The following is a 26,699-nucleotide window of genomic DNA, read 5'->3' as shown; positions in this document are numbered from 1 at the left end:
AGGAACTCAAATAACCAACCAACATCTCTGAGGAACGTTTCCAACACCTTTTTGAAAGTCTGACACGAAGAATTAAAGAAGTTCTGAAGGCAAAAGGGGGTCCAACCTTTTACTAGCAGGGTGTAATAAAGTGGCCGGTGAGTGTAGGATGCTTTAAGTTCACCATCCTTCAGTAAAATTTCAGTTAAGCATAGTGAAATAAGACGTGATCAGATCCAGTTTACTAAGCCACTAATATTCTCATCCGTCCTGAGAAATCTTACTGGTTTGGATGAAGAGAGTAAAAAAGTCTTTAGCTAGTACTAAAAGTTGCGGTTAGTAAGTATAACAGCTTCTTCATGTTTCTCGTAGCCATCAGGTAGGTTGTTGATCATTGTAGACTTATAGCTGACTTGGACTTCAGAATAAAAGTCTCTTGCTTTGAGTGAAAATACAGCTTAATTATGTTCATTTTATGAAAATAAATGACTGAACATTCAATTTCGTCACTACCAATTATAATACCCCCATAATACTACTAAATGTTTCAGTACTGACAGTTTTAGCTCATTTTGAGCTAAGGGCTGAATACAAGTGACTATTTTTTGCATTGTTTATATAAAAAAAAAACAAAAAAAAAACACGTTTTTCACTGCTGTGAAATCTCAAACGCAGGATTTTTCAGTTTCAGAAGGTTTAATAAAATTCATAGGGTGTGACAATGACAGGGATTCTGTAAGATAACTGGTGGACTGACACACTTCTGTGTGGAAACAGAGAAGGTGCATTTACAAAACCACTTGGAGTAAACAGGGTGTTTGTAAATTGCAAAACGTGGTTACTAACAAACGATCCACTGTTGACTGCTGTAGTAAACTCCATCTGGAATGTGGTAATATTATCAAGGATTATTCAAGGATTTATGTACAGAGCGTAATCACAATCCATCTTTTTCAGGTTCATGGTTAACCAAGGAAAATGACATCATCTGAGGAAACATGACCGTTCAATATGGAATCTTGACGCAACAGAACTGGACGTCTTATACAAAAGCTTATTATACAATAGTCCAAATAAGGTCAGTAGTTCCGTGTTAATTTGGCAATAACTGTATTACAAGCTGCTCTTAACAATTCCCAGTGACGACGCCTTTATCATTTCAGAGAATTAAGATTTCCTCTTTAACCTTTTGCTTCCCCCTCAGTAAAAACTGTATTAAACACAACTGATGTTCATGATCCTCCGACCCAGAGTGAACAAATTCTGTTTATAAAAACACAAAGTTTGATTTAGAAATCTTTTAGCCCACAATTTACACAGAAATCATAAACGGTATCCTAGTGCATGCTAAAGGATTCAAGTTTAGGTCAATGCAACTTTCTGAATGCTTTTGAAACATTAAGAACCAACAAATAATGTGCAAACATTTGGTGAGATGAAAACAAGACCATTTCTAAAACTAGTCACTCAAACAATTTTTACACAAAATTCTACTCATTCTTGTTACAACATGGTCACAAACACATAGAGAACATATAATGTGTCAGGTAGGTGTCAGTCGAAAGAGCCATCTCATGCAGGGAACCTGAAACTTTGCATTCTCAAGCTCCCGCTTTAAAGTCTTAAGTTCTTGCTTGAACTTTATTTCAATGTTTAAAACTTCTAATCTCCCTAAAGTGCTTTCAGCATCTCACTCTCTAGCCCAAATCAGAGGCAGGGAAGAGGAGGATCAACCTTCCAATAAACAGTAAAGATCAATCAATACCCACGTTGAGCCTTTCGTTTTCTATACCACGGGTCTGGTTGAACAGCGCAGCACCAATCTGTTCACCCTGTCAGTTTCAGAGATCAACCAATCACCGTTTCACGGTCTTGTGGTCATTCGCTTGGGCCGTGTTAGTTCTAATGGTGCTATTAAACACTTTATTCCAGAGCTGCTCGTTACTGCCGTGAAGCGTTAAAGTTTCGAGTGGAAAGGAAGGCCGTCGTACATGTCAGCTTTCAGCTGAGCCCACTCTGCCAGCCTCTGGATGGTGCTCTTCTCTTGAGAGAGCACGCTGGCAGCTTTTTTCAGCTTGGTCTCGTTGCGCTCCAGGTAGCGCTGGCCCTCGGCCTGCAGGAAGTTCAGCTTTTTGGGACGGTTCTCGTCCAGCGGGATATCCTCACTCATATAGGGGTTGAAGCGGAAGTAGGTGTTTGGAGGGAGGAGGGCGTCCAACATTGTGTGCACCTCTGCAAAATAAGAGAAAATATCCTTGTTGTTACAGCACATCACGTTTGGAATAAAGCAGAAGGAGTGTTGGAGCAGAGTAAATGCGCAGTGCACTAGCAGAATCAGGACCGAGGAAGCTGTAGAGTTAATCTGGCGGACTGAATCGAAGGAAGTGTGGAGAAAAGAAACCGCTGATGATCACCAGGGAACACCAGGTTGTCTGTGAAACGTGGCGGTGTAAGCAAGCGTAGCTGACAGCGGAACTGGATCACTCGTCTTTACTGATGACGTAACAGCATCCTGTGAATTGTATAGGACAGGGCGGGATCATCGTAATCGGCAGGTAAGTGAAGCCAGCTGCCTTTTACTTTCAGTGTAGCGCTATTTATGTCAAAGGAATCCAACCTTCTGTAACTCATGGCCCTTACAACTGACCACAAACGCTTCTGTGGCTGACGAGAACATTTAACTGACTGGATCATTTAAAATGTCAACAAATATAACACAAACAATGTAGCCTATCAAATTTCACTTTACTGTATAAATCATACGAGATCACGAATGCCAATAAATTGTCTGCTTGTAGACATTTATCCTTAATGGGTGAACTTAATGGTTGGATAGTGTAGTGGGTAACACCTCTGCCTTCTACACTGTAAACTGGGGTTCAATTCCCCCTCAGGGCAAACACCCTACACTATACCAATAAGAGTCCTTGGGCAAGACTCCTAACACCACCTGTGTAAAAATGATCAAATTGTAAGTCGCTCTGGATAAGAGTGTCTGCCAAATGCCATAAATGTAAAAACTCCATACAATCAAAAAGAGAAACGTTATACAGCGATTTGTGCTGAAAATATACTGTAACAGTCACATCGGTTGTTTCGCCAGACCAATTAACAAATTCAACCTAAATATTATGTTTTCTTTTTTATGCAAATTATTATCATAACAATATTTGTCGTTTTTAAAATTGTTTGGTTAAGCGTCTATGCATCACAACAGTTTTGGTGTTAAAAATGAAAAAAAAAACCAAAAAACTGACAGCCAACCTTCTAGCAATACCGCCGCAGCCCACGTACTGAAAACCACTGGTTTATAAGACTTCAATCCGGATTTAAAAGTCAATTTGGTTCATTAAAGAGCAAATAAATATTATTGATATTGCAGCTTTGGCTAACTGTACTTTTTTTTAACATGTTCATTTAGTCCACACAGAGTGTTTCCAGAGTTTTGGGTATTTAAAAAAAAAAAAAAAAAAAAAAAAAAATTCATTTAAAATCAAAAGGCTGAATAAATACTGATGGCAAAGATTCACAAAATAAGCAGTAATTGAAAAAGACTATATTATAGAATTTAACAAGGAAGATGCCCATTGTTTTTTTATAGGGACTCCAAGCATCAACGACCAGAAATAAACCTGCGTTAATGGTGTAGCTGTGGAAACCAAAGTTACTTAGCAAAGTTACTAAGACAACTAATGACATATTTTCTGAAAAATAGAAAAAGGTCTCTAAGAAAGGACCGCACTGAGTTATCTAAAGGAATGGTGGAGTTATCAGGTGTGCATAAAATTCTAATTCAAAACACACACACACAAAAAAAACAACAAAAAAAAAAAACAAAACAAAACAAGAAATTAACTCAAACCTCACATTTCAGCAACTACAGCAGAAGGACACAGTGAGCTGCTGCAGCTGTTCCTGTTACCACAATTGCTTTAGTATGGGAAGGAACATTTTACATTTACAGCATTTGGCTGACGCTCTTATCCAGAGCGACTTACAATTTGACCACTTTACACAGGTATGTGTTAGAACACAAGGTGGTGTTAGGAGTCTTGCCCAAGGACTCTTATTGGTATAGTGTAGGGTGTTTGGGGCAGTCGTGGGCTGGAGGTTAGGGAACTGGCCCTGTGACCGGAAGGTCGCCGGTTTGATCACCAGCGCCGACAGTCCATGACTGAGGTGTCCTTGACCAAGACACCTAACCCCCAATTGCTCCCCGGGCGCCGTGGATAGGGTTGCCCACCGCTCCGGGCAAGTGTGCTCACTGCCCCCTAGTGTGTATGTGGTGTTTCACTTGCATGGATGGGTTAAACGTGGAGATGGAATTTCCCCGGTTGTGGGATCAAAACAAAAACAGTATCACTTAAACTTACCCAGGTGGGGATTGAACCCCAGTCTACAGTGTAGAAGGCAGAAGTGTTAACCACTACACCAACCACACGACCAGCTCTACCATCTGTGGGTTGTGTACTGCAATTTCTCTCTGGTCTATCCAATATTGATGTAAACAGTCTTGACGGACTTGCGGACATTTGCTTTGCAATTCAAATCCATTATGTTGGAGTACAGAGTCAAAACAATTTATTTACACTGTGATAGTAGCACTGGAACAATGTCATGTGCCTGTTGCTATGTGGCGGAAAATCCTCCTATAATATCTCAGACAACATTCTACCAAGATGTTCAGCAAAACTAATGAAATACACATTCTGCAAGCTTAAGATGTCACTGAAAAGAAAAACATTATGATTACAGCAGTGGCACTGCAGTAAGGTGACCTGCCATTTGGAGAGGTTCCCAAAACCAGGCAACATAATCCCGATTAAAAATAACTGTAGAGGTTGATTGACTGTTAATCTCAACCCATGGACAGATGTGGAAGGGGATGCGGGCTGGGAAACCTCTGTCCCATCATTATACACTCTCGCACGCTCTCTCGCTCTCTCTCTCTCTCTCTCTCTCTCTCACCCTCTGTGTCTGTGGCGCTGCTGATGACGTGGGTGAGCTTGGTCTTCAGGCTGGTGTAGGTTCCAGAGCTGCTCTTGCCAGCTGTCTCATAACGGCCCGTGCCCAGAGACACCACACATTGCACAGGAGTGTTGGGCCACAAGCACTTGCACTCGTGGATGGCCAGCGCTGTAGGGTTGTTGATCAGGAGACCGCCATCCTGCACACACACACACACAAACAATAAAGTAAGCTAGATAGTAAACACGGCACAAGCATTTGCTTACTTAATCCAGAATGCTGGGCCACTGAACTGCACTAGAGCGAGGTGAAATGTCAAATGCAGGTCTTATCCCATTTCACCCATCGCCCCTACCACTTAGCCCACATACCCCTTTGTTTTGGGCATTCATGCCTAATGTTAGGGCTTGATGGCCCTTCAAATGGAGGTTTTTCAAAGGCACACTCCAAACGGAGTATTATAAGAAACGAAAAAAGAAAATATTATAAAGTATTATATTTTGAGAATTTCTTTATATTTTTACTTTTAATATCTAACGTTATTTAGCAAGCTGTTCAAAATTAAATCAGTTTAGCTCTTCTTCCCAATACACCAATTTTATTATGCTAATACACACACACACACACACACACACACACACACACACACACACACACACACACACACACACACACACACACACACACACACACACACACACACACACACACACAGACAGTCACAGGGGGGGCTGGAGCCTATTCCAGCAGTCACTGGGTGGAAGGCAGGATACTCCCTGGACAGGTCACCAGTCCATCACAGGGTATGTTAATTCAAACTATATAAAATTAAACATCAAAGAACCTTTTCATTCTTTTTTTTTGTTTGTTTGTTGCAGCAAAGTCCACCCTGAATTTATTATTGTGTACAGTCCTGTTTTGGAGAGAGAAAAATCATCCTTCACATTTTTAAATGTCTGTCATTATTTGATTAGCCCTCTCGCTTCCTCGCTGCCCAAACTTAGTAGCTCCCAAATGATGACAGACAAAGCTGGGAATACGTACTCGCTGTGACCTCATCACAGCAAAGAACCAAAAAAAGTCAGAAATGCAGATTCTAACATGTTGATATACAAAGTAAATTAACTGATAATTTAGCTATGTAATTCAATAGACGTGCATAATTATATTTAAATAGCACAGCAAAATGACGACAGGGAGGCCTTTCATGAGTTAATTATAAAAGAACCTGAACTCTTTGCCTGGATGAAAGCCTTTAGTTCACTGGCTAACAAAAGACCATGCAGACGTTGTGGCATGCGCCGCATTATATTCCAGCAGCCCTTCGCAAGGGACTGCTTTCTGACTGAGTGACAGGCATTTCGTACGCTTAGAGTTCTGCCAATTACGAATCCAGAAGCCTGAGGGTGAGCTGGCAGAGAGCCATTATATAGCAGCAGGTCTGGAGAGATGTGAGGAGGGGGCTGATGAGGTGCGGGGTGTGGGTCTGGGGTTCAGACTGCCGGGAGGGGCTTGACTGCTCTCAGATCAAACAGCTCTGTAGTGCTACTCATTACAGAGGCAGTGTCAACGGTCCAGAACCACCTGCTCCCAGGAGACACCCAGGAGAGACACAGGGAGTTATGCGTATCAGTACATGTGCGTGCATGAGTGTGTGTGACAGAGAAAAACAAAAGCTCTGGGTCCCTTTCACCCAGTCATATGTACTGCATGATGTTTTTCGCGTATACTGTAGAGGCAGCACTGGTCTGATGCCCAATATCAGTACAGGATCAATTCCAGCATAAATTCTGGAACAGATATTGGGGACAAAAACAAAAATGAATCCGACACTAGAACCATTATTCCATATAATTAGAGATGCACCAAAATATTTCAGCGAAAAATTTCGAAAATTACACTTTTGGTGTTTTGGTTGAAAGAGAAAATAAGAGACATAATTTGGGAAACAAAACAAAATAACAACAAAAAAAAAAATAAATACATGAAATATGACTACAATGAAGTGCAACGAAGAAACTGAATGCTTCATAATTCATTTGTAACAAGAAGCAGTGATTAAACATGCTGTCAAGTTCCTTTCTCTCTCCTACGCTGGGTCAGACAGGTGCAAACAGTTTGAGCAGCAGCAGATAAACAGGTGGGGGGGTGGGGGGGTTCTAGGACGAACGTCAAACAAGAGATTTATAAATCACTGTTCATGTTGAGTATCAAGACGGGGTATAACACCCAAGAACCTTTCCACAACAGGTTTGAGACCAAAGTGCAAACTTAAATATAAAGGAATTGGCTGCCTTGAATGACCAACCACTCCCTGTTGTTGAGGATGCTTGATTTCACGGCACATTCTGCAGCCCACATACTGCAATAATTTCAGTAAGTTTATTTTGTGTAAACTGTTTTTCTTTATTGTCAGCTCTGTTTTGCTACATAAAGCAGATTTGTCTTAACAGAAAGAATGCATTTTATTTATTTCCTTGTAGTTTTTATGTTTAGTACGTTTATTAAAATGCATAAAAATGATTTCGGTCATTGCATCACCCTAATCTTATTTTATCTGAAACGGTCCGACTTCGCACAAACCTGCCCTGTGATATTTCTTTCACTGCAAGAGTTTAAATGGATGACAAAAGGCACCAGTTTGTTTATGTCATGTTGCTGGCTTTGTATCTCATCTTGCATGGCAGTTTGTCCTGTGCAGTGTCCGTCGGAGCAGCCTGAGGATGGTGCAACCTGAGGATGGTGCCTTTAGATGCTCATCTTAAGCCTGACTGCTGCAATTAAACAAAGCATTTTTTAATTTTTGAATTCTGTATTTCAGAACTTTTTTGGTTCTAGATGTCTATTGGTATTTGACTATTACTGTATTGTTTTCAATCCTACTAGAAGGGAGAACTTTGTGCAAAGGTCTTTGGCCTGGGCCTCTGGGACCCCCAACTACTTCACATTGTTGTTCTATTCCAGCTCCTGACACATTAAAAACTAAATGCTTGATTATAGACTCAAGACGTAAGTCAGTAGGTGGGCAAACACCAAGTAGACAAAAACACAGACAACAAAAAATGACAGAATAAAGCTGGTCTATTCATTCTCACACACACACACACACACACACACACACACACACACACACACCCGCAGTACGATCTTTGGTAGAGGCATAAGCACTGGTAACTGGTAACTATTCTATATACTTAAATAAGGACTGAACTTTCTTTTTCTTCATTTTGTCCTCTTAGGTCACTTGGCATCAGTTCAACAGCTCATGCCATGATTCACCAGCTGAGCTATTTCTGGACTGGGCACAGAACAAAGCACTAGACGGCAAACACGGTCACTGAGTCTGACACATAAGTGCCCATAACCAATCTGGCATCTGGTCAAAGACGAACAGTCAAAGACACAGACAGAAAGGCGAACAAAGGCAAATCCATAATCATGCAACTAAACAAGGCAGGCGAAAGTAACACTCAAACTTTGTACACAGTGGGAACGAGAAACGTATCCAGGCATTTCTAGTACAAACAAGCAAGCCATCACAAAACAAAGAGGGAATAACAGCGGCTATTTACGATGGAGTTGCAGGCGAAGGGTTGGCCTTGAGGGGCGGAGGACACAAGCAGGAAGAGAAGACCACTGGAAAGCAGATGAGGTGAGCAGAAGTCTCTTGTCGAGCAGAAACTCACTAGCCCTTATTCATCAAAGCTGCATTAAACAAACACAGATCTGAGTGTCTTTAATAACAACATGTAACCTACTCCGTGTCAAATTCACAAAACTTTTACATGATGTGGAAGACTTGAGTGCGAACGATGAACCAGCTTTAGTGCACGAAGTCAAGCACCAGCATACCAGTACTTTATTTACATATCATTTACATGAAGCCAGTGGTGGACAGTAACTGAGTAACTGGGTAAATGTAATTTAAATTTAAATTTTTGTGTATCTGTACTTTACTGAAGTTTCTCCGTTCTGGGCGACTTTCTCCTTTCACTCCACTACATTTCAGAGTCTAATATCCGACTTTTTCCTCCTACATTTTGAGAAATCTGTCGTTCCTTTTGGTTTCTGTGTGTATAAAAATGTAACATGTCAAAACGAAAGAAGCGCAAAGCCAGAGCACCAATCAGGGCCCAGCGGTCACTTTGTTTAGAGCTGGTTTTGACCTGTTGGTCATACCGACCCAGTGCAGCACGCGGTTCAACGTCAGCGCAGCAGCGTAAAACTTTGGGAGAGTCTGTTCAACATAAATGATGAACTAACCTAACTTTGTGTAAATAGACCACAATATAGAAATATGTCCACATATGCAGTCGAGACTGACGCGGCTTTTTTCTGAATTTCTACAAACACCATTTCATTTTATAGTAAATGAGTTTGGGCTGGTTTATGTTTATGAACAGACGCCTACAGATCAACATAGTAAAGGAGCTCATCTGTGATCCTGAGTTTAAAGCCAGTTTTTATTCAACTTGTAACTAATTTACGAAGTAATCTGAAACTTTGCTTGTGTGTAAAAAGTGATAATGTCCTTTATACAACAGTTAGTTCCAGCCATGCAAGCTGGTTGTTTGAGAGGCTACCTGTGCTGATATTCTGCCATAACATCACAGATTTTTCACAAACACTGCATCACTCTGCTAAGACGCTGTTGCTAAGCAATGACTTTGATAGGAGAAGCTCAAGTCATTTGAATGTTTGTACTTCTTACCTTGTGCACAAACAGAAATTGGACACTCAATCCCCCACCAGGGCAAGCACCCTACACTATACCAATAAGAGTCCTTGGGCAAGACTCCTAACACCACCTTGGCCTCCCTGTATAAAATGACCAAATTGTAAGTCGCTCTGGATAAGAGCGTCAGCCACATGCCATAAATGTAAGATTTAATTTGACCGACAGCCGATTTGGTCGGACTCTGAAGATGAGACTACACTAAATTCCCAGAGTGTCAGCTGGTCTGTGTGGAGCTGGAAAACAAACTCCCGGCTGTGCAACGAGTGAGTGCTGACGGGAGCTGCTTCTTAAGGAACTATAATTTGGTGGAAGGTATCGCTAAAATTTGTTTGTTTCTTCATTCATTTAATTGTTGTATAAAAGCAATACAGCACTCAATGTTGTGTGTTATCGCTATAACATCATAGCTGTGATGATCTATGGGACTTGAATTTGGCTTGTGCCTGTGACCAAATCACAACTGTGATGCTATTGTGGGGCAGTCGTGGTCCCCAGCGCCGACAGTCCAAGACACCTAACCCCACACACACTTGCCCGGAGTGGTGGGCAGCCCTATCCACGGCGCCCAGGGAGCAATTGGGGGTGGATAGGGCTGCCCAGCACTCTGGGCAAGTGTGTGTGTGTGTGTGTGTGTGTGTGTGTGTTTCACTTCACGGATGGGTTAAAAGCGGAGGTGAAATTATTGTGGGATTAAAAAGTGTCACTTAATCACACATGACCTTGAGTGCTATAACATTAATGCTTAAAATAACAGATTTAACCGGCGTTAATGTCAGTTATGGTTCTAAAGCACAGATGCCAAATTTGTCTGCTGGGAAAATTTTCTGTGGGAGTTGAAATCTGTTTCTGGACTTAGATTTGAAAAGCTTCTTGACTGGGTGATGATTTGGTGACACAGGATGTTAATTCTAAGTGTAAACAAAACCTGCGACACATCTTTTGTAATACAATGTAATAATCTAGTGTTTAAAAATCTGTTCAGAGTTTATTTTAGCCCAAATATACACAATTTCTAATTAGATAACACGAGGGAAATTTACAAAAGACATGCAATCTGTATTTTAACAGAAACCGACTTTGAGCCGAGTTTGTTGTGCTTTTTGTGCATTTTCTTTTTGCCTTGAGGCAAGGAGCTTCACCATGTGATGCTGTTATTATGCCTAATTTAAATCGTTCAAGTGGATAATTAGGACCAAATTATGCCGGAGGTCCTTGGAAGATTCCATTATCTTGGAATAAACATGCATGAAGGGTTACAAGGAGCGTGCATAACTGCAACAATCTACAAATTCAATATGTTCTAGTTTGCTTTTCAGCCATCCAGTCTATTCTTAGAAGGGATATGAAGAGAAAACTGCAAATGCCTGGCACATTAATATCTGCGCCTAAAATAAACCCTGAAGAACGGCATGATCAACACAGAAAGTGTGCGCTTCTTCAGCGTGAAACTGTGGGTGGACACGCGCATTTCACCTGAGGCACCAGAAATCCTATTTTATTTGCTTCATCTCTTTCACTCCGAATGCTGGTAAACAACAAGAAGCAATGCAAAAACATCAAACCCTCCCTGCTTACGTTCTTATGTGGCCAACATTTTTATTGCACAGCCTACGTCTATATAATCAGAAGAAAACAAACTACAGGTTCTTAAATAGTTCTTGGCTTGGGCATACGGTTCTAGGAAACACTGTAATGTGTGTATAAACTTTACATTATATGGGGATTCATGAAGCTTTATAAAGGGTTCTTTACACTGACACATCTGACCCAATCCCTGGTGATGCTACAGGCATCTGTGGCCAGGAGTACAAGAGAGTACCATTGGCCTCGCTCTCTCTGGGCGAGTAGGATGGCCCATCCTGTCTCCCCCACTACTCGGCCCAATGACGTACAGAACTGGCGCCTGGCACTTCCACTAGACACGTTCGGCTGTCCAATTACGTTGCATGAGCGGCAGTTCGTAAAGATGCAGCGGCGGGCCTCACGGGTCTTGGAGGGAGACTGTGAGTAGTTTCCGTCCTCCTAGCACCGATGGTGTTGTGTGATCGGGGGAGTCCTATCTAGTGGGTGGAACTGGGTATGCCTAAATTAGAGAGAACATTGGGAAATAAGGCACTGCACTGGAATCTTTACTGCAGAGGGAGCGCACAATCCCCAAAATGACTGACCTGGCGCTTCTGGGCAGGACTAAAATCACTAAGAAGTGCTGGTAAAAATTGTTATACCACCTCCCTATGTACACCTAATCTAGTTCGAACAGCACTTAAGTCACATATCGATTCTTTACCGTTCGGATTCTCCACTGTCAGTCCAACTTAATACAGCCAAATGTCTGTTTAGAAACATGACACTTCCTCCAAAAACTTCCACACAGTTTGAGTTGGCCGTGGGTGTGAGATTAGCTTCAGACCCCAAACACTCTCTGATCAAATGAAACAAAGGGACAGGGCTGACTTCTCATTGTGAGCAGTCCTCAAAGACGCTATGCATAACAGATTGCTGGCTTGGTATGAAGAGTATGCACTGAAGTGGTATTCAGGGCTGTTTCTGAAGACCGAGATGGGAGCAGTCCTCTTAATACAGCATGAAATAAAGCACGGCACCAAGAGCCACCAGGAGCTCCGTCGTCAACAGGTTTTTGAGCCAAAAGCTTGCGCTGCATTTACATTTTAATCCCCCCATCACCACCACCCACTCACCCTCCATTCATCCCTCTACAGCACAGCCATATTAAGCGCACCGTTAAATGGGGCACTAGAGTGAGATTTCACCATGCATTAGTGAGGTTAAGTTATCCTCTGGTCAGAAAACTAAAATCAACCAACAAAAGGACAATAGAGGGGAAAAAAATGACATCAAGGACTATGCAGATGATGCAAGTGCTCCACTGTTTTCAGTGGCTTACAAATGAATACATAAAATATCCAAAATTACAGTCAAATCAATTCCCTGAGAAACACCACATATTAGGTAACAGTGTTTTGAGGCCTACAAAATATGAGATTTAACCTAAAAGCAAAAATCTGCACCACTTCTCCCGTTTTATCCAGCTTGACTCCCTCAAAGTAGAGCACAAGAAATCCTGAAAGCTGTCTGGTTATTTCAGCCCTCCAATAGGATTCCAAATGGTGTTCATTTCAGCTGAAAGAACTTATCTACTGAACCCAAACCAGTACTCAAACGCCGACTTCTCGTCCCTCTGCAGAAGTGACATCGGTTATATGACTGTCACTCCCATAGATCAATAAAAGCGACCTCTCCATTGAATTCAAATCTGGTGTGGTGTAGTGCTGGTCTGAATTGGCGCATTCATTCAGCACTGTGGCCGGCTGTTTCCACAGTGCCCTTTCCAGACAACGGGCACATTGAGGCGGTGTGGATGTGAACTCGGTGGGTGACAGTACAGCTGGACAGTGTGGCGCTCTCCTCAAGCTACTACACACAGGCTGACAGCTTTCCTGAAGGACTCTCATGAGTGCAAAAGCAAAGCCAAAGGCGGATCACACACTCACTTCCATTTACTGACAAGTCCAGTTGTAGCCAAACCCAGTACATGCTGTGTTGCATTAACAGCCTGTGATAATACTGACCACTTTCTGCACTGAATTATAGTGAATATTTTTTTCTCTCTCCTCTATTTCATAAATATTCGCATAAGTATGTGAATACGCCATTAATGTCATCTCATGTTAAGGAAGCAGTAAGACAGAACAACATTCAGTGCTCTGTTTTGTGCCATATCAGATATTTAACTGCATCACATTGAATTTATGACTTCCTCCCACAGTCCAAAAACATGCAGTCAGGCCTAGTGTTTACGCTAAATTGCACCTCGGTGTGAGTGAACATGTGAATATATACGTCAGTTTGTCTGCCCTGTGATGGACTGGTGATCTGTCCAGGTGGTATCCTGCCTTTCTCACAATGACAGCTGGGACAGGTTCCCCCCATGACCCAGAAAGATAAGTGGCTTAGAAGATGTGTGTGTATGTGAATTCACAACATTAATATTCTATTATTTTATACAGACCACAACACACACACACACACACACACACACACACACACACACACACACACACACATATATATATATATATATATATATATATATATATATATATATATATATATATATATATATACACACACACACACACACACATATATATATATATATATATATATATATATACACATATATACACACACACACACACACACACACACACATATATATATATATATATATATATATATATATATATATATATATATATATATACACACACATACATACACACACAAACACACACACACCTTATTTTGGAAAAGGTGTTGATATCTAGTTTGATTCCAGATTTCTCCTTAATGTCCACAGCCATCACATAAATTTGTATTTGTTAGATTTTATCACCAGAATGCCCACCAGATTTAACTGAAGTACTGATCAGCCAAACCAGGTGACAGATAACAACCACAAATAATACCAGGCTTTCATGATGAGAGGTTTGTAAGGAGTAAATAAATAAACAAAAAAAACCCCATGCTGACATACATAATAACCTGGTAATTCTAATGCATATAGAGAGTAAAATGTAAAAAAAAAAGTTTTTGGTATAAAAAAAGGTCAAAAGTGTCAAAAGAAAACACGAAACACAGAGGAAAAAAGCAAAATGCAAGAAAATGTAAAATATGGGCCCTTTAAAGCTTTTAAAGCCACGAACTTTACAGGCTCTTTTCAATCTAGCAGCTAATTTAAAACAGGCCACCGTCATCACCAGTGATGTAGTTTTAGGGGTGTAGTTAAGAGCTCAGCTAGAACGACTAAATTTAATCTCCACCCAATTCAATAATCAAGATCTGAAATGACAGTTTGACACATATTGCCATATGTACCTGATGTAAGTCATGCCCAAGCACATACTCCTGAAAGTAGCCTGGGGCTGCAGATGATGCTCGAATTGCCTGCCACATCTTATGCTGGCAGCCGCCTAGGTAGTGAGAGCGCACCCCGGGAAGGAAGTTGTAGTTCCTGAAGACATAAGCTTTCAGTGGCAGCCCTCTGTTCACTATGGTGCTCACTGCTGCCACCTGCAGGATGGACAGAGGCAAAGTCAATGCTCATATGCAGAATGCACAGGCATGAAACAGTGATTCTCAGCCCTGCTGATCATGTGTGTTGGGAGTAGAGCTGTAACAGTTTACTGATTGCTTGTTAAACATAATCCAAAGAATTACTATTTTAAAGAATCAGAAGACTTTCATTCATTTTGGATTACTTGCCTGGATTACTATTAAAGTGAAATAAAAACTAGTTTAAACAAATTTCAATAAGGCATCTTTAAACAAGGCAAACAAGAAAACTGCACCGTTTTATGACATTTAAATGCCTAATCCTTAATAATCAAGGATGGGTCGAGACTTGCCACTTTACCAAATGCAAAGCCAGGCTCTGTCGTGGTGTGAGGGGTTATCAGTGGGTAACCTGCACATTAACAATGAACACTTTCTTGGAGCAACCCATTTCGCCTTTTAGGCGTAGTCTTTTTCAGGGAGACCCATGCTTATTTCAACATGACAACGCCCAGCTGGGTTCTGTAAGTGTTACAACAGCATGACTGTAATCAAAGAATGCGGGTGCTCCACTGTCCTACCTGCAGGCAAAAACTGTATCCCACTGAAAATGTGCCTAATTAAGCTCAAAATATGACAACAGAGTCCATGGGCAACAGAAAAATGGCAACGAATTCTGCTTTCAAACCTGGTTCAATTTCTGCCTTCAGTCCCCAAATAACTGAGTGCTGTTAAAGGGAATGATGATGTAACACAGAGGCAGTCATGCTGCTGTCCCAACTTTTCTGGAGTGAGCTGCAGGCATCAATTTTTGAACGCACGTATTGTCATTTTTATAAACAAGGCAAAGAAGAAAACTGCATTATAACAATGACATTATTATAGTGAAGCGGACAACAACCAACAATGTCACTGTAGCTTTCACAAACAGAGAGAAAGACAAAAAGAAAATTAAAACTGCAGCACACCTGGCTAATAAACCAGAGTCCTACCTCGTAAAGGACCAGCCATTTATTTTTACCTAGCCCACTATAGCTATGCAAGTAGATGCCTATGAAATAGCACAACCCAGCAAAACACATTTTTCATATACTGTACATTTCTGAAACCTTCGTTTAGAGACCGTGTCTCCACACAGTGTCTACACAGTGTCTCCTCAAACTCCCTCCAGCCTCCGGTAGTTGCTGTATGTGAGGTGAGGGTGTGCCAAGCTTGCCAGTAGGCGGGCACTAAGGATTGTGTTACAAGATTACACCATCTTGTAACAAAGGAAAGGGGTTGAAATTTAATCGAGACGTTTCAGGCAGATAAGAAAAGTGGTTTCTGTGGGAGTGAGTCACTCTAATGTGTACTTTGCACTCCCAAAGCCACTCCCATTCTCACACTATAACATGGAATTGAACAATATTCTGTTCACAGTGTGGATGGACCACCAAATCAAAAACAATGAGTATTTACATGCCTGTGTGACATTTACTTTCTACTGTGGAAAAGCTGGTTTTAGAGTTTACAGGACTGCAGGTATAGTCACCCTCTTTGTATCTTCATTACACTTATTCCGTTTCTACCCAACCCTGGATGTGTGAGCAGAAGAAACTAAAATATGCAGGTCAGTGGTACTCCAGAACCTCAGAACCACTGGTGTAAAACTGAAAGAACAGTTACTTGAAGGTCTATGTGAAACTCACCTTTGGGCATTTTGGATCTTTGGCAGTGTCAATCATTAGACTAGGTCCCATTCTCTCTCTGGTAAAAGACACCACAAAGTGAAATTACACATTTTTTAACACATGCATAACACATCTAACTGCAATAACACACAAACAGCTTTTAATAAGAGAGAAATCCAAGACGTTACTGGTCTCACTTAAGGATTTCCTCCCAGATCTGACTATCATAGAAGGCGTGATTCCAGCCCATCTTCACTGTGCCCACGATAACGTTCTGTTTAAAGACATCGGAGCCCAGCTTCCTGTACAGCTCCTCACACTCCGGCAGAGGAATCTGGAATACCCCCAACATGAAGGCCAGTATGGCACCTGTGCAACAACCAGATTAGTTCATGACTGGCAAGAAAACATTTTACATAAAACTGCCATCTAAAATTATTTTACTACTATTACTGTTAATGTAAGTGACTGTAAGAGTAATAATATCAATACGAGTCCAATTCAAAAAACATTGCGACAGTAGGTAAAATGGAAATAAAAACAAAAAACAGTGAAAAAATTAAGCAGTTTAAGACCAGGATCATTGTAAAATGTTCAGAATACGTCTTAAATTGGTCACAATTACACTCAGATATAAAATGAGTTTACACTAAATGCCTAATCCTTAATAATCAAGGATGGGTCGAGACTTGCCACTTTACCAAATGCAAAGCCAGGCTCTGTCGTGGTGTGAGGGGTTATCAGTGGGTAACCTGCACATTAACAATGAACACTTTCTTGGAGCAACCCATTTCGCCTTTTAGGCGTAGTCTTTTTCAGGGAGACCCATGCTTATTTCAACATGACAACGCCCAGCTGGGTTCTGCAAGTGTTACAACAGCATGACTGTAATCAAAGAATGCGGGTGCTCCACTGTCCTACCTGCAGGCAAAAACTGTATCCCACTGAAAATGTGCCTAATTAAGCTCAAAATATGACAACAGAGTCCATGGGCAACAGAAAAATGGCAACGAATTCTGCTTTCAAACCTGGTTCAATTTCTGCCTTCAGTCCCCAAATAACTGAGTGCTGTTAAAGGGAATGATGATGTAACACAGAGGCAGTCATGCTGCTGTCCCAACTTTTCTGGAGTGAGCTGCAGGCATCAATTTTTGAACGCACATATTGTCATATTTATAATTCAACACAGGTCAAAAAGAATTTACAAATCACTGCTTTCTGTTTTTTTTTTTGCATCTCACATACTGTCTCAACTTTTTCAGAATTGGGTTTGTAATTATAAGAAAGCACTATTACTCTTAATTATTCATAACAACAGTATGGAATGCATAATCAAATCTAATGTAAACTAGCTCACATTAAGTTAAGTGATACTTTTTTAATCCCACAAACGGGGAAATTCCACCTCCGCATTTAACCCATCCGTGAAGTGACACACCACATACACACTAGTGAATACACACACACACACACACACACACACACACACACACACACACACTAGGGGGCAGTGAGCACACTTGCCCGGAGCGGTGGGCAGCCCTATCCGCAGCGCCCGGGGAGCAATTGGGGGTTAGGTGCCTTGCCTTGGGGATTGAACCAGCAACCTTCCGGTCACAGGGTCAGTTCCCTAACCTCCAGCCCACGACTGCCCAAAAAAAGATTAGCCCAGATCAGAGGTTCAGGGTTTTTATGAACTGTGAAATACTGCCAACAGAGTTCAAGACATGCTCATGATAGTCAACAGTTAAACCAAAATGTGTGCAATAATTGAAGGTGTACAGTATGACAGTATAAAAAGTAAGCATCCCTAATATTTTGAACACTCACACTATGGACATTTATTTCTTGAGGGTCACACTACACCTCAGGACTTAATCCAGTCAAACACACATCCATATGCCAGCTACATTCAGTTGGTATGCAAAGTTAATATGCAAACAAGCCACCAAGTAAAGGCTATAGAACTATTATAATCAGCAGATGATTTATTGGTGGACTAAAACATTGCATCCCCTTTCCCTCAAATTCATGCTACAATGCCACAATATTGAGGCAAAATTTAGAGCCTTAAAATGCACTTTTTGTGCCACAATACGGAACGTCTGGGTGTTTCTTCAGGTCACTAAATACTGGTTCTTGGTAGAGGAGGCATATCTGTATCGATGGGTATCATGATTGGACTGATATCAGCAGTAAATACTGGAATGGATACTGGAAAGAAACTGAATTAATCCCGAAATATCCACGATCGCACAGAGATGCGATGATGTCAGCTGAGCATTTCTTTCTGTGAGGTAGGAGAGTGGTTGGGTAGTCTGGGAATGGCAGCGTCATCTTAAGAGAAGAGCAAATTACAAACAGCTCATTTTAAAGCTGATAAGTTTATGAAGAGATGCTGTTGCCTCTTCTGCCTTGATTGGTGCCGCTGCTCACCAGCCTTCTGGACCGGTTTGACCACCACTGAGCTTCCTGCTATACAGCGCTGTGCAGTCAGTCGTCACCCTCAGATCTTCTCTCTTCCCACTTTACTATAAAACTTCATACTAATAACGTTTGCTATCTGGTGTTGACCTTAGGAGGACGGGTTCCCCTTCTGAGTCTTGGTTCCTCTCAAGGTTTCTTCCTCTTTTAGGGAGTTTTTCCTTGCCACTGTCGCCGCTGGTGACGCTCATGGGGGCTCGTACCTGGATTTTCTTTTCTTTTCTTTACTTTTCTCTCTGTATTACTGATTGTTTTGTAAAGCTGCTTTGTGACAACACCTGTTGTAAAAAGTGCTATATAAATACATTTTGCTTGCTATTAGCTTTTTTCAAACTTTCGATGTTGGCATTCACGTATCGTCTTGTCTTCAGTTCTTTGGAATCCTATTTCAGCTTCCTTCAGTGAGAGAAATACAGAAATGTGAATGACTTCTCTGTATTTGTATAAGGAGCTGTGAATTTCCTTCAATTAGTGTCGCTCTGGAACGTCAGACTGTGGCTTTCATTAGGACCAGTTGCCAAGGCCATCCATCCATCGGAGGAGTTTCCTTGTTTTGTGAGAAATCTTATAAAAGCTCACACTTTGAGAATTAAAGGAGTCATAATATAGAGTTAGTAAACAAGAGGGACAATAATATCTAGGGCTCTGTACCTGTGCTGACTCCACAGATGTAATCAAACAGCTGGTAGATGGGCTTCCCAGTGAGGTTCTCCAGCTTATGCAAAGTCTGCAGTGCAACCAGTCCTCTAAAATAAGCACAGCATGAAACATCAGAAAAACAAACTTTAACAAAGAGTTCATTCACACCATTTAACTTCGCTAAGAAAACTGCATGAGGCTGCATATACCTAGTGCCTCCTCCGTCAATGGAGAGGACTCTAATGCCTCTGCCTTTGACCGGGTCAGCGTAGCCCACCAGGGCAAGGGCCTGCCTCACTGCTGCCTGTAGTCCGGGATCCCGTGCCTGACGCAACCGCAACAGACATGGAATAACTTTCTCCTTCAAAAAGACGAAAACAGATGAACAGAAAGACAAAGAGAAAGAAAGAGAAAGCGAAACAATGAGTTAGTCATTGTGAATGAGTAATGGTCAACTTGTAGACAAGCTTAGATTCAGAACGAAGGGTTTAGTAATGTAGTCATGAGTGCCAGAACATCTAAAGTCGATTCGATTCAGTTACGCCAGGAAAATTTCAGACTTTTCAAAATTTCTACTCCATTCAACCTTTTGAATGTAAAGTCATTCACAGTATTATTTGTGAAATGCTGCATTCTAGAGAAGCTTAGAGTCAGATTTCTTTACAGAGGTGGTGATGGAGAAACAGGGGTCACAATGTCTACAACAGTCATTTTGTGTATTATCCAGAACCACCAGTGAATCTACACGTATTCTGAGCTTTTATACATGTTTATACCAGTAAAACAGTGATAATCTAGAATTAAAATTACTATTTTACCTTAAAACACCCAGCATGTTGCTCTCAGTAGAACTGGGTGATATGATGAAAACCAGAATAATCACAATATTTTATAGTAGTACAATAAAGTTTTCACGACACACAATTGGTTCCAATATTTTTTTCCTGATATCTGATTAATTGGAATGCCAGAAATATAGAGACAATTTTAAATCGGTGGATGTCCCCTTTGCAGGTTGTGCATAACCTCATCTGCAAAGATTACGATGGTTTTTACCTACTACAAAATTAACTGTAGGAAAGCCCAGGCTACTTTAACACTCAGTTTGAAAAGCATCGTATTCCTATTTCTTCTAAAGTACAATGGGTCAAATTTACCAACCACTCTAAAGATGAATTTCTTCTTGAAACCCACTTACATAATTACATGAAGATTCTAACATTTACTAATGTTTTCTTATTTGGGATACCTAAACAAATAACAATGGACTGTACCCTAACACACACCAATAACACACAGACTTAAACACCACTCAACACCAATTACCGGCACTCACATCTGTCGTATATACTGCCCATTATTGTATATACTGTGTAAATATTCTACCTGTTCATAAGTACATACTTACCCCCCTTCATATTTATAACCTGTTCATAGTACTTTATACCCCTTCGTATTTATAACCTGTACATTCTTGTTTATAACCTGTATAACCCCCTTCATGTCTACACCCCCTCATATTTTAACCTGTACATACTATACTTACTGTACATTGTAACATACATATTTATATTTCTGCTAAGCACTTCTGGATGGATGCAAACTGCATTTCGTTGCTTTGTACCTGCGACATACGCAAGGACAATACAGTTGAATTCTATTCTATTCTATTCTCAAATAAGAGTAAGAACAGAACCTACACACGCTCAAGAGCATAAAGGTGAGAACAGTTATGTGGTTTAAGGACACATCATGAATCTGATGCAGTTTTTCTTAAGACCTTCCTCAAAAACACATTTAAAGAAAGACATCAGTGAACCACGAAATGTTCAAATATAAGACACAGCAAAAAATACCCCTGCTGATTGACTTTGCGTGATGGTTTCTGGTTAAAATAAGAGAAACGCTACTTTTTTTTCAACAATAAATAATATGGAAATCTAAAAGACCTCGGTCATTTCTTATCCTGTGTAAACGGGTTATTTTATGGTGACATCACTTCACTAACAGATGTCCGAAAACTTTGTCCTGTCTGAATAGTACAAACACCGAAACACATGGACACACTTACACTGACGGCCACTCCTCTGGTCTCCGGGAACTCCAGCAGATGAAAGCCGAGGTCCTCCACTCTGCTAATGGTGATCTTCACCTCAGTCACTCTCTTTATTGCCTGCACTAGTGCTCTGGTCCTGTTATCCACACTTACACGTGCTATAATCTACACACAAGACAACAGAACATGATTTATCATCTGTCAGATTATGATGACGGATGATATCTATCAAGATCATCATATTAAAAACTGAAGAGCTTAATGCTGTGTGGCTTGCGTAAACCTAAATTGATGTACTGATGCATTCTGGCACCAGCAATTCATTTGAGGTCTTCAAAACGCCTCACTTAATACATTGCCCAGCTGTGGTACCTTCTCCCTCTGAGACAGCAGCTGTTGAGCCTTCTCCTCCGCCTGTTCCCTCTCCTTGGTTTCTGCATCCTCTGTGTCTTGAGAAACCCCCTGAACTACCTCAGCAGCTTTGTCCTTTTCTGCAGCCACACTCTTTGAATCAGCCCTGAACTTGGGTACCAAAGGGGCAATGTAACTTCCCACAAAAGCCTGCATGCTGGGCCTTTTGTAAGACAGATACTGGCTGATGCCTTTCTTCTGTGGAGAGGTAGAGGGTGGTGGACTGCTCTCTGACTCTGAAGCCTGAAGACCAGGCTTATCTGATGTTTTTGTGTTTGATCCAGTCTGGTCAAGGGCAGGTGGAGCAATGGGTGGCTCCAGGTCAGTTCTCTGAGCTACAGGTGAAAGCACAGGGAAGTGCTCCTTTGTCCCACCGAAGTGAGCAGTGCTTGATTGCACAAAGGCATCACCGCTCCTCTGCTGCGGCATCTTCTCCTCCTGGGTGTCGCTTCCAAAGTATGTGTTAACATGTTCGGCCAAGTGGCTGTAGGTTTCGTCCATGTTTGTGGCAAAGGCTGAGGGCTGGAAACGCTGCAGTGTCTGTTTGGCTACTGCTGTGGATGCACCCCCCCGAGGTGCAGCCGGGCTGACTTGAGGTTTGGGGGCATCTTTGCTGACTTCTTTACATCTCACTTCTTCACTTTTGGCCCTCAGCTGCTGAGGCGTTGCCACGGTCACAACCGAAGTGGGCTCCGACTCCGGGCACTCCACTTTGACCTCTATTGCTTTGTCCAAGGGGGCAGCATTGGGCCTGAGGCGCGTTATCTTGGACAGCAGCTCTGTGTTCACTGTCCCGCTGACAGCTTTAGTGACAGTGTCCAGTGTACTCCGGATTCGCGACATGCGGTGAGGTCACTTGAAAAGACAGTGGGCAGTGTCGTTCAGGTGAAGTCTTCAGCTACTCCGCTCCTGGCCTTCCAAAGCCTTCATCTTACTCAAGCTTTCTTCTTCACGGTGATTAGACTGGGCTTGTTGCCATCCACTGAACAAATTCTCGCCATGTTAAGGTGTCCAGGAAGATATTTTCATCCTATACAACACCTAAAAAAAATAGAGGGTTCATCAGCAAAACAACAGGCTAAACAAACCAAATGTTGCGCTTAAAGCTTTGCATGTACCGCTCTGCCACAAATGTGTGTTAAAAATACATCGTAGGCAAAGTCTTCTGATCAAACTACCGTAAAACAAGGTCTAAGGCACTGGACAGTGTGTTTGTTACCATGCAACAGTAACATTAATAACCTCTTGTAAGGGAATTTTTAGAGGCATTAAAGTCTCCAATGATATTTCAAAAAGTCTGCATAAGTAAATGGTCAATATGAAAATAAGTCATTCAGAGAGGTTTGCTGAGAAAAGCTTTGTTCTAGAGCAGCACTGTCCAATCTGGCCAGGCCAGTGTGGGTGCAGGTTTTCGTTTCATACAAGCAGAGCACACCTAACTCCAGTCATTTAATCAGTCAGTCCCAGTCAACCCTGCTCTAAAGAAACTGGAGAGTCAGAACTGTTCACAGTGGTGGTGACAGGAACCATCTGAATAGTTTATAATGTCTCTGAAAGCTCCCTCACAGAAAATTATACATCAATGTTTATGAATATTTAGCCTGATGTCTAAGACACAGTTTCACAGGAGGTTTGCTATAAAATGTTTCCCCAAGACGCGTTTTAATGCATTTATTTTAATCTAACTGTGGTGCATGGGTACATGAAGGGCGCTCTAAGGCAAAATAGTCCTCAAAGAACTTTTTTTTCCAGATTTGCCACTCATTTATATTTATATTTATGGCATTTGGCTGACGCTCTTATCCAGAGCGACTTACAGTTTGATCATTTTACACAGGTAGGCGAAGGTGGTGTTAGGAGTCTTGCCCAAGGACCCTTATTGGTATAGTGTAGGGTGCTTACCCAGGTGGGGATTGAACCCCAGTCTGCAGTGTAGAAGGCAGAGGTGTTACCCACCACACTAACCAACCACATTTTACCATCATCATTACATATAAAACTCAGATGGCACGTGTAGGGTCAATGATGGTTTTGGATAGTTGATAAAATATCTATAGTAGACTGTAGTATATAGTATGAAGTATACAGTAGACTATAGTATACTGTAGACATTGCAACCCCTGGTTTCTATCACCACCACTGTAATCTGAGCTTGTTTCTCTAGAATGGACCATTTCATGCCAAACCACCCTGAATGACCATTTACATCTTACCCACTGAATTACACACACAAATTGAAAAATCAGTGGAATTCCCATTTAAACTCTTCAGACGTCTGGTTCCTATCACTACCGCTGAACAGTTCGGTCTCTGGGTTTCTCTAGAACAGAGCATTGATTAATGATTTTACATCTTAACGACTGAATTATGCAAAAGTTCAGAAAAAAAAAACGGATGAATTCTTCTTTATGGGCATACTTACACTCACCAGCCACTTTATTAGGTACACCTTGCTAGTAAAAGGTTGGACTCCCTTTTGCCTTCAAAACTGCCTTAATTCTTCAAAGTTATCCTTTTACTTACACTCATTGGGCATTTTATTAGGTACACTTTTTAAATGTAGATGCACTTAGTACCAGTAACATCAGTGGTCTTATGACTGTCCTTTTCTGGTGATGGACTTGGTAAAGAGAGACTGCCAAACTGTGCAGCAACATATACGATACAGTTAATAATTGTAAAAATGCACCTACACTCACCAGCCACTTTATTAGGTACACCTTGCTAGTAAAAGGTTGGACCCCCTTTTGCCTTCAGAACTGCTTTAATTCTTCGTGGCAGACTTTCAACAAGGTGTTGGAAACGTTCCTCAGAGATTCTGGTTGGTTATTTGAGTTCCTGTTGCCTTTCTATCATCTAGAACCAGTCTGCCCGTTCTCCTCTGACCTCTCACATCAACAAGGCATTTTCGTCCACACAACTGACCGCTCACTGGATATTTCCTCTTTTTCGGACCGTTCTCTGTAAACCCTAGAGATGGTTGAGCGTGAAAATCCCAGCAGATCAGCAGTTTCTGAAATACTCAGACCAGCCCGTCTGGCACCAACAACCACGCCACATTCAAAGCCCCTTAAATCCCCTTTCTTCCCCGTTCTGATGCTCGGCCTGCACTTCAGCAAGTTGCCTTGACCACCTCTACATGCCTAAATGCAGTGAGCTGCGGCCGTGTGATTGGCTGACTGGCTATTTGTGTTAACAAGCAACTAATAAAGTGGCCGGTGAGTGTATGTAGCTAGAACCGTTAGGTTAAAGAACTTCAAACGGCAGTAAAGGTGTATGTTGAAGTTCTCACCCATGTGGAGGACTCAAATACCCGGATGAAGCATCGGTCACCATGGAAACGAGCAACGCACTGCCTGGAACAAGACGCTAAACCACCCAGCGCGAACTGAAGCGCGTCGATCTTTCGCCAAATCAATACTCAGTAACTTCACCGTCCGGCAGGAGAGACACAGCACTCGCAATGGAGACGGGGCCGGACGACAGAGCGCTGGAAACAAAGGCGTCCGAGTTCGTGACCGCCGTGCTGGACAGCGCTCACCGCGCGCTGAGCTGCCCGAGCTCAGACAGCAGCGACACCGAGCCCGGACACCAGACCCCAAACATCGGCTGGGTGTCCTGCGGAGAGTTCACCGTCGAGCGGGGCAGAGACCAGATCGAGCAGTACATGAGGACGTGGGAGGTGCACCCCAGCTGGCTGTTCAGCGTCCAGTTCCTCCAGGAGAAGGAGCTGAAGTTTAAGAGGCAGTTCCACTACCGAGCCCTGTGGAGCCTCCCTACCCGCCGCAGCCCGGTCCCCACGGGCACCGCGGCCGTCTACTTCATCATAGAAGCCTCCAAAACCAAAGCGCAGGCTCTGCCCGTGGAGGTGCGCTTTCTGGTCGAGTCGAGCAGGACGCTACACGTGCCAGGGAAAACCAGATTCCGGGAAAAGTGGCTGAAAGACGTGATCGAGAGCAAAGCTTTGCTCCTGGACGCCGTCGACTTTTAAACGGCGTTGTTTCTCGATGTTGTGTTTACGCTGCTGTGAAAACCAGTAAAGCCACGGCTGAGCTGAAGTGGCGGCTCCAGCTTAACAGCTCCCGGTGTTTACTTTCTTCAGAGCATCGATTCGGGCACGACACGGGTCGACAAACCTGCTAAAATTCACATTAAAAGCGCGTTTTACTCGCAATGTTATGACCGCTGATATGACGCTAACTTAACCGACTCGGTTTCGCCTGCTAAAGCAGCGAGCTAGCACAACAACTGTGCTAAGCTAGGCTAGCTGAAGTTGTGAGAGGGTTGACTGTCTGCGAACCTGCTCGACAAAGTTCAGCTCCTGAATAACCTACACGAACGAAATAAGTCTTCTGGTTGGCCTCCTGGTACCAAACTGGGCATGTCAGTGAGCGAAAAGCGCCCAAACGGGTGTTTGGCATCGGCTAACCGGCTAACGTTAGCTAGCCGAGTGCTAGTGTTGGAGTTATGAACGGACAGTTTGAACTTTCCTGTCGTTTATTATTAATTTAACTCGCAAAGCGAGCACAACGTACCCGTGTCGCTCCGTCTGACCCGCTGCCATTCTGTTCAGCAGGTAGTCTGAGCTGAATTAGTCCCAGAGAAACAGCGGGGCTTTGGGAAGAGGTCGGCTAGCTCAGCTGACAGCTTCTTCATCTCCTTCTCCTCAGGTTGAGGA

At 42.2% G+C, this 26,699-nt stretch overlaps 2 protein-coding genes across 3 annotated transcripts; one reads left to right on the top strand and one right to left on the bottom strand.

Annotated features, from left to right (window-relative positions):
* Positions 1-656: 656 nt before the first annotated feature.
* On the bottom strand, positions 657-26,699 carry pnpla8 (patatin-like phospholipase domain containing 8). 2 transcript variants are annotated; one of them, XM_017706477.2, is made up of 10 exons: positions 26,557-26,699; positions 21,983-23,062; positions 21,626-21,775; positions 19,764-19,915; positions 19,567-19,661; positions 16,629-16,800; positions 16,450-16,507; positions 14,585-14,779; positions 4,948-5,146; positions 657-2,211 (listed from the first exon to the last, which is right to left on the bottom strand). In XM_017706477.2, the coding sequence occupies exons 2-10, from the start codon at positions 22,862-22,864 to the stop codon at positions 1,937-1,939; spliced, it is 2,178 nt and encodes a 725-aa protein (XP_017561966.1). In that variant the 5' UTR covers positions 22,865-23,062; positions 26,557-26,699; the 3' UTR covers positions 657-1,936. The 2 variants fall into 2 exon arrangements, with proteins under 2 accessions (XP_017561966.1, XP_037398824.1); XM_037542927.1 differs by lacking the exon at positions 26,557-26,699 and adding an exon at positions 25,314-25,440.
* On the top strand, positions 25,467-26,012 carry akap14 (A-kinase anchoring protein 14). Its single transcript, XM_037543074.1, has one exon. It carries the CDS (start codon positions 25,485-25,487, stop codon positions 26,010-26,012), a length of 528 nt encoding a protein of 175 aa, XP_037398971.1. The 5' UTR covers positions 25,467-25,484.

Source organism: Pygocentrus nattereri, chromosome 11, assembly GCF_015220715.1.
Source record: "Pygocentrus nattereri isolate fPygNat1 chromosome 11, fPygNat1.pri, whole genome shotgun sequence".
NCBI classification, from domain to species: Eukaryota; Metazoa; Chordata; class Actinopteri; order Characiformes; family Serrasalmidae; genus Pygocentrus; species Pygocentrus nattereri.
The sequence above is the reverse complement of the archived record's forward strand: the minus strand, read 5'-3'. Positions and strand labels throughout refer to the sequence as shown.

Excerpts from the sequence above, each read along its gene's own strand:
- pnpla8 (XM_017706477.2), bottom strand. The coding sequence starts at position 22,864 with ATGTCGCGAATCCGGAGTACACTGGACACTGTCACTAAAGCTGTCAGC. Across the intron at positions 19,916-21,625 it reads CCAGAGGAGTGGCCGTCAGT|GAGAAAGTTATTCCATGTCT; the intron begins GTAAGTGTGTCC and ends GTCTTTTTGAAG. Across the intron at positions 16,801-19,566 it reads CATCTGTGGAGTCAGCACAG|GTGCCATACTGGCCTTCATG; the intron begins GTACAGAGCCCT and ends GTTGTTGCACAG.
- akap14 (XM_037543074.1), top strand. The coding sequence starts at position 25,485 with ATGGAGACGGGGCCGGACGACAGAGCGCTGGAAACAAAGGCGTCCGAG.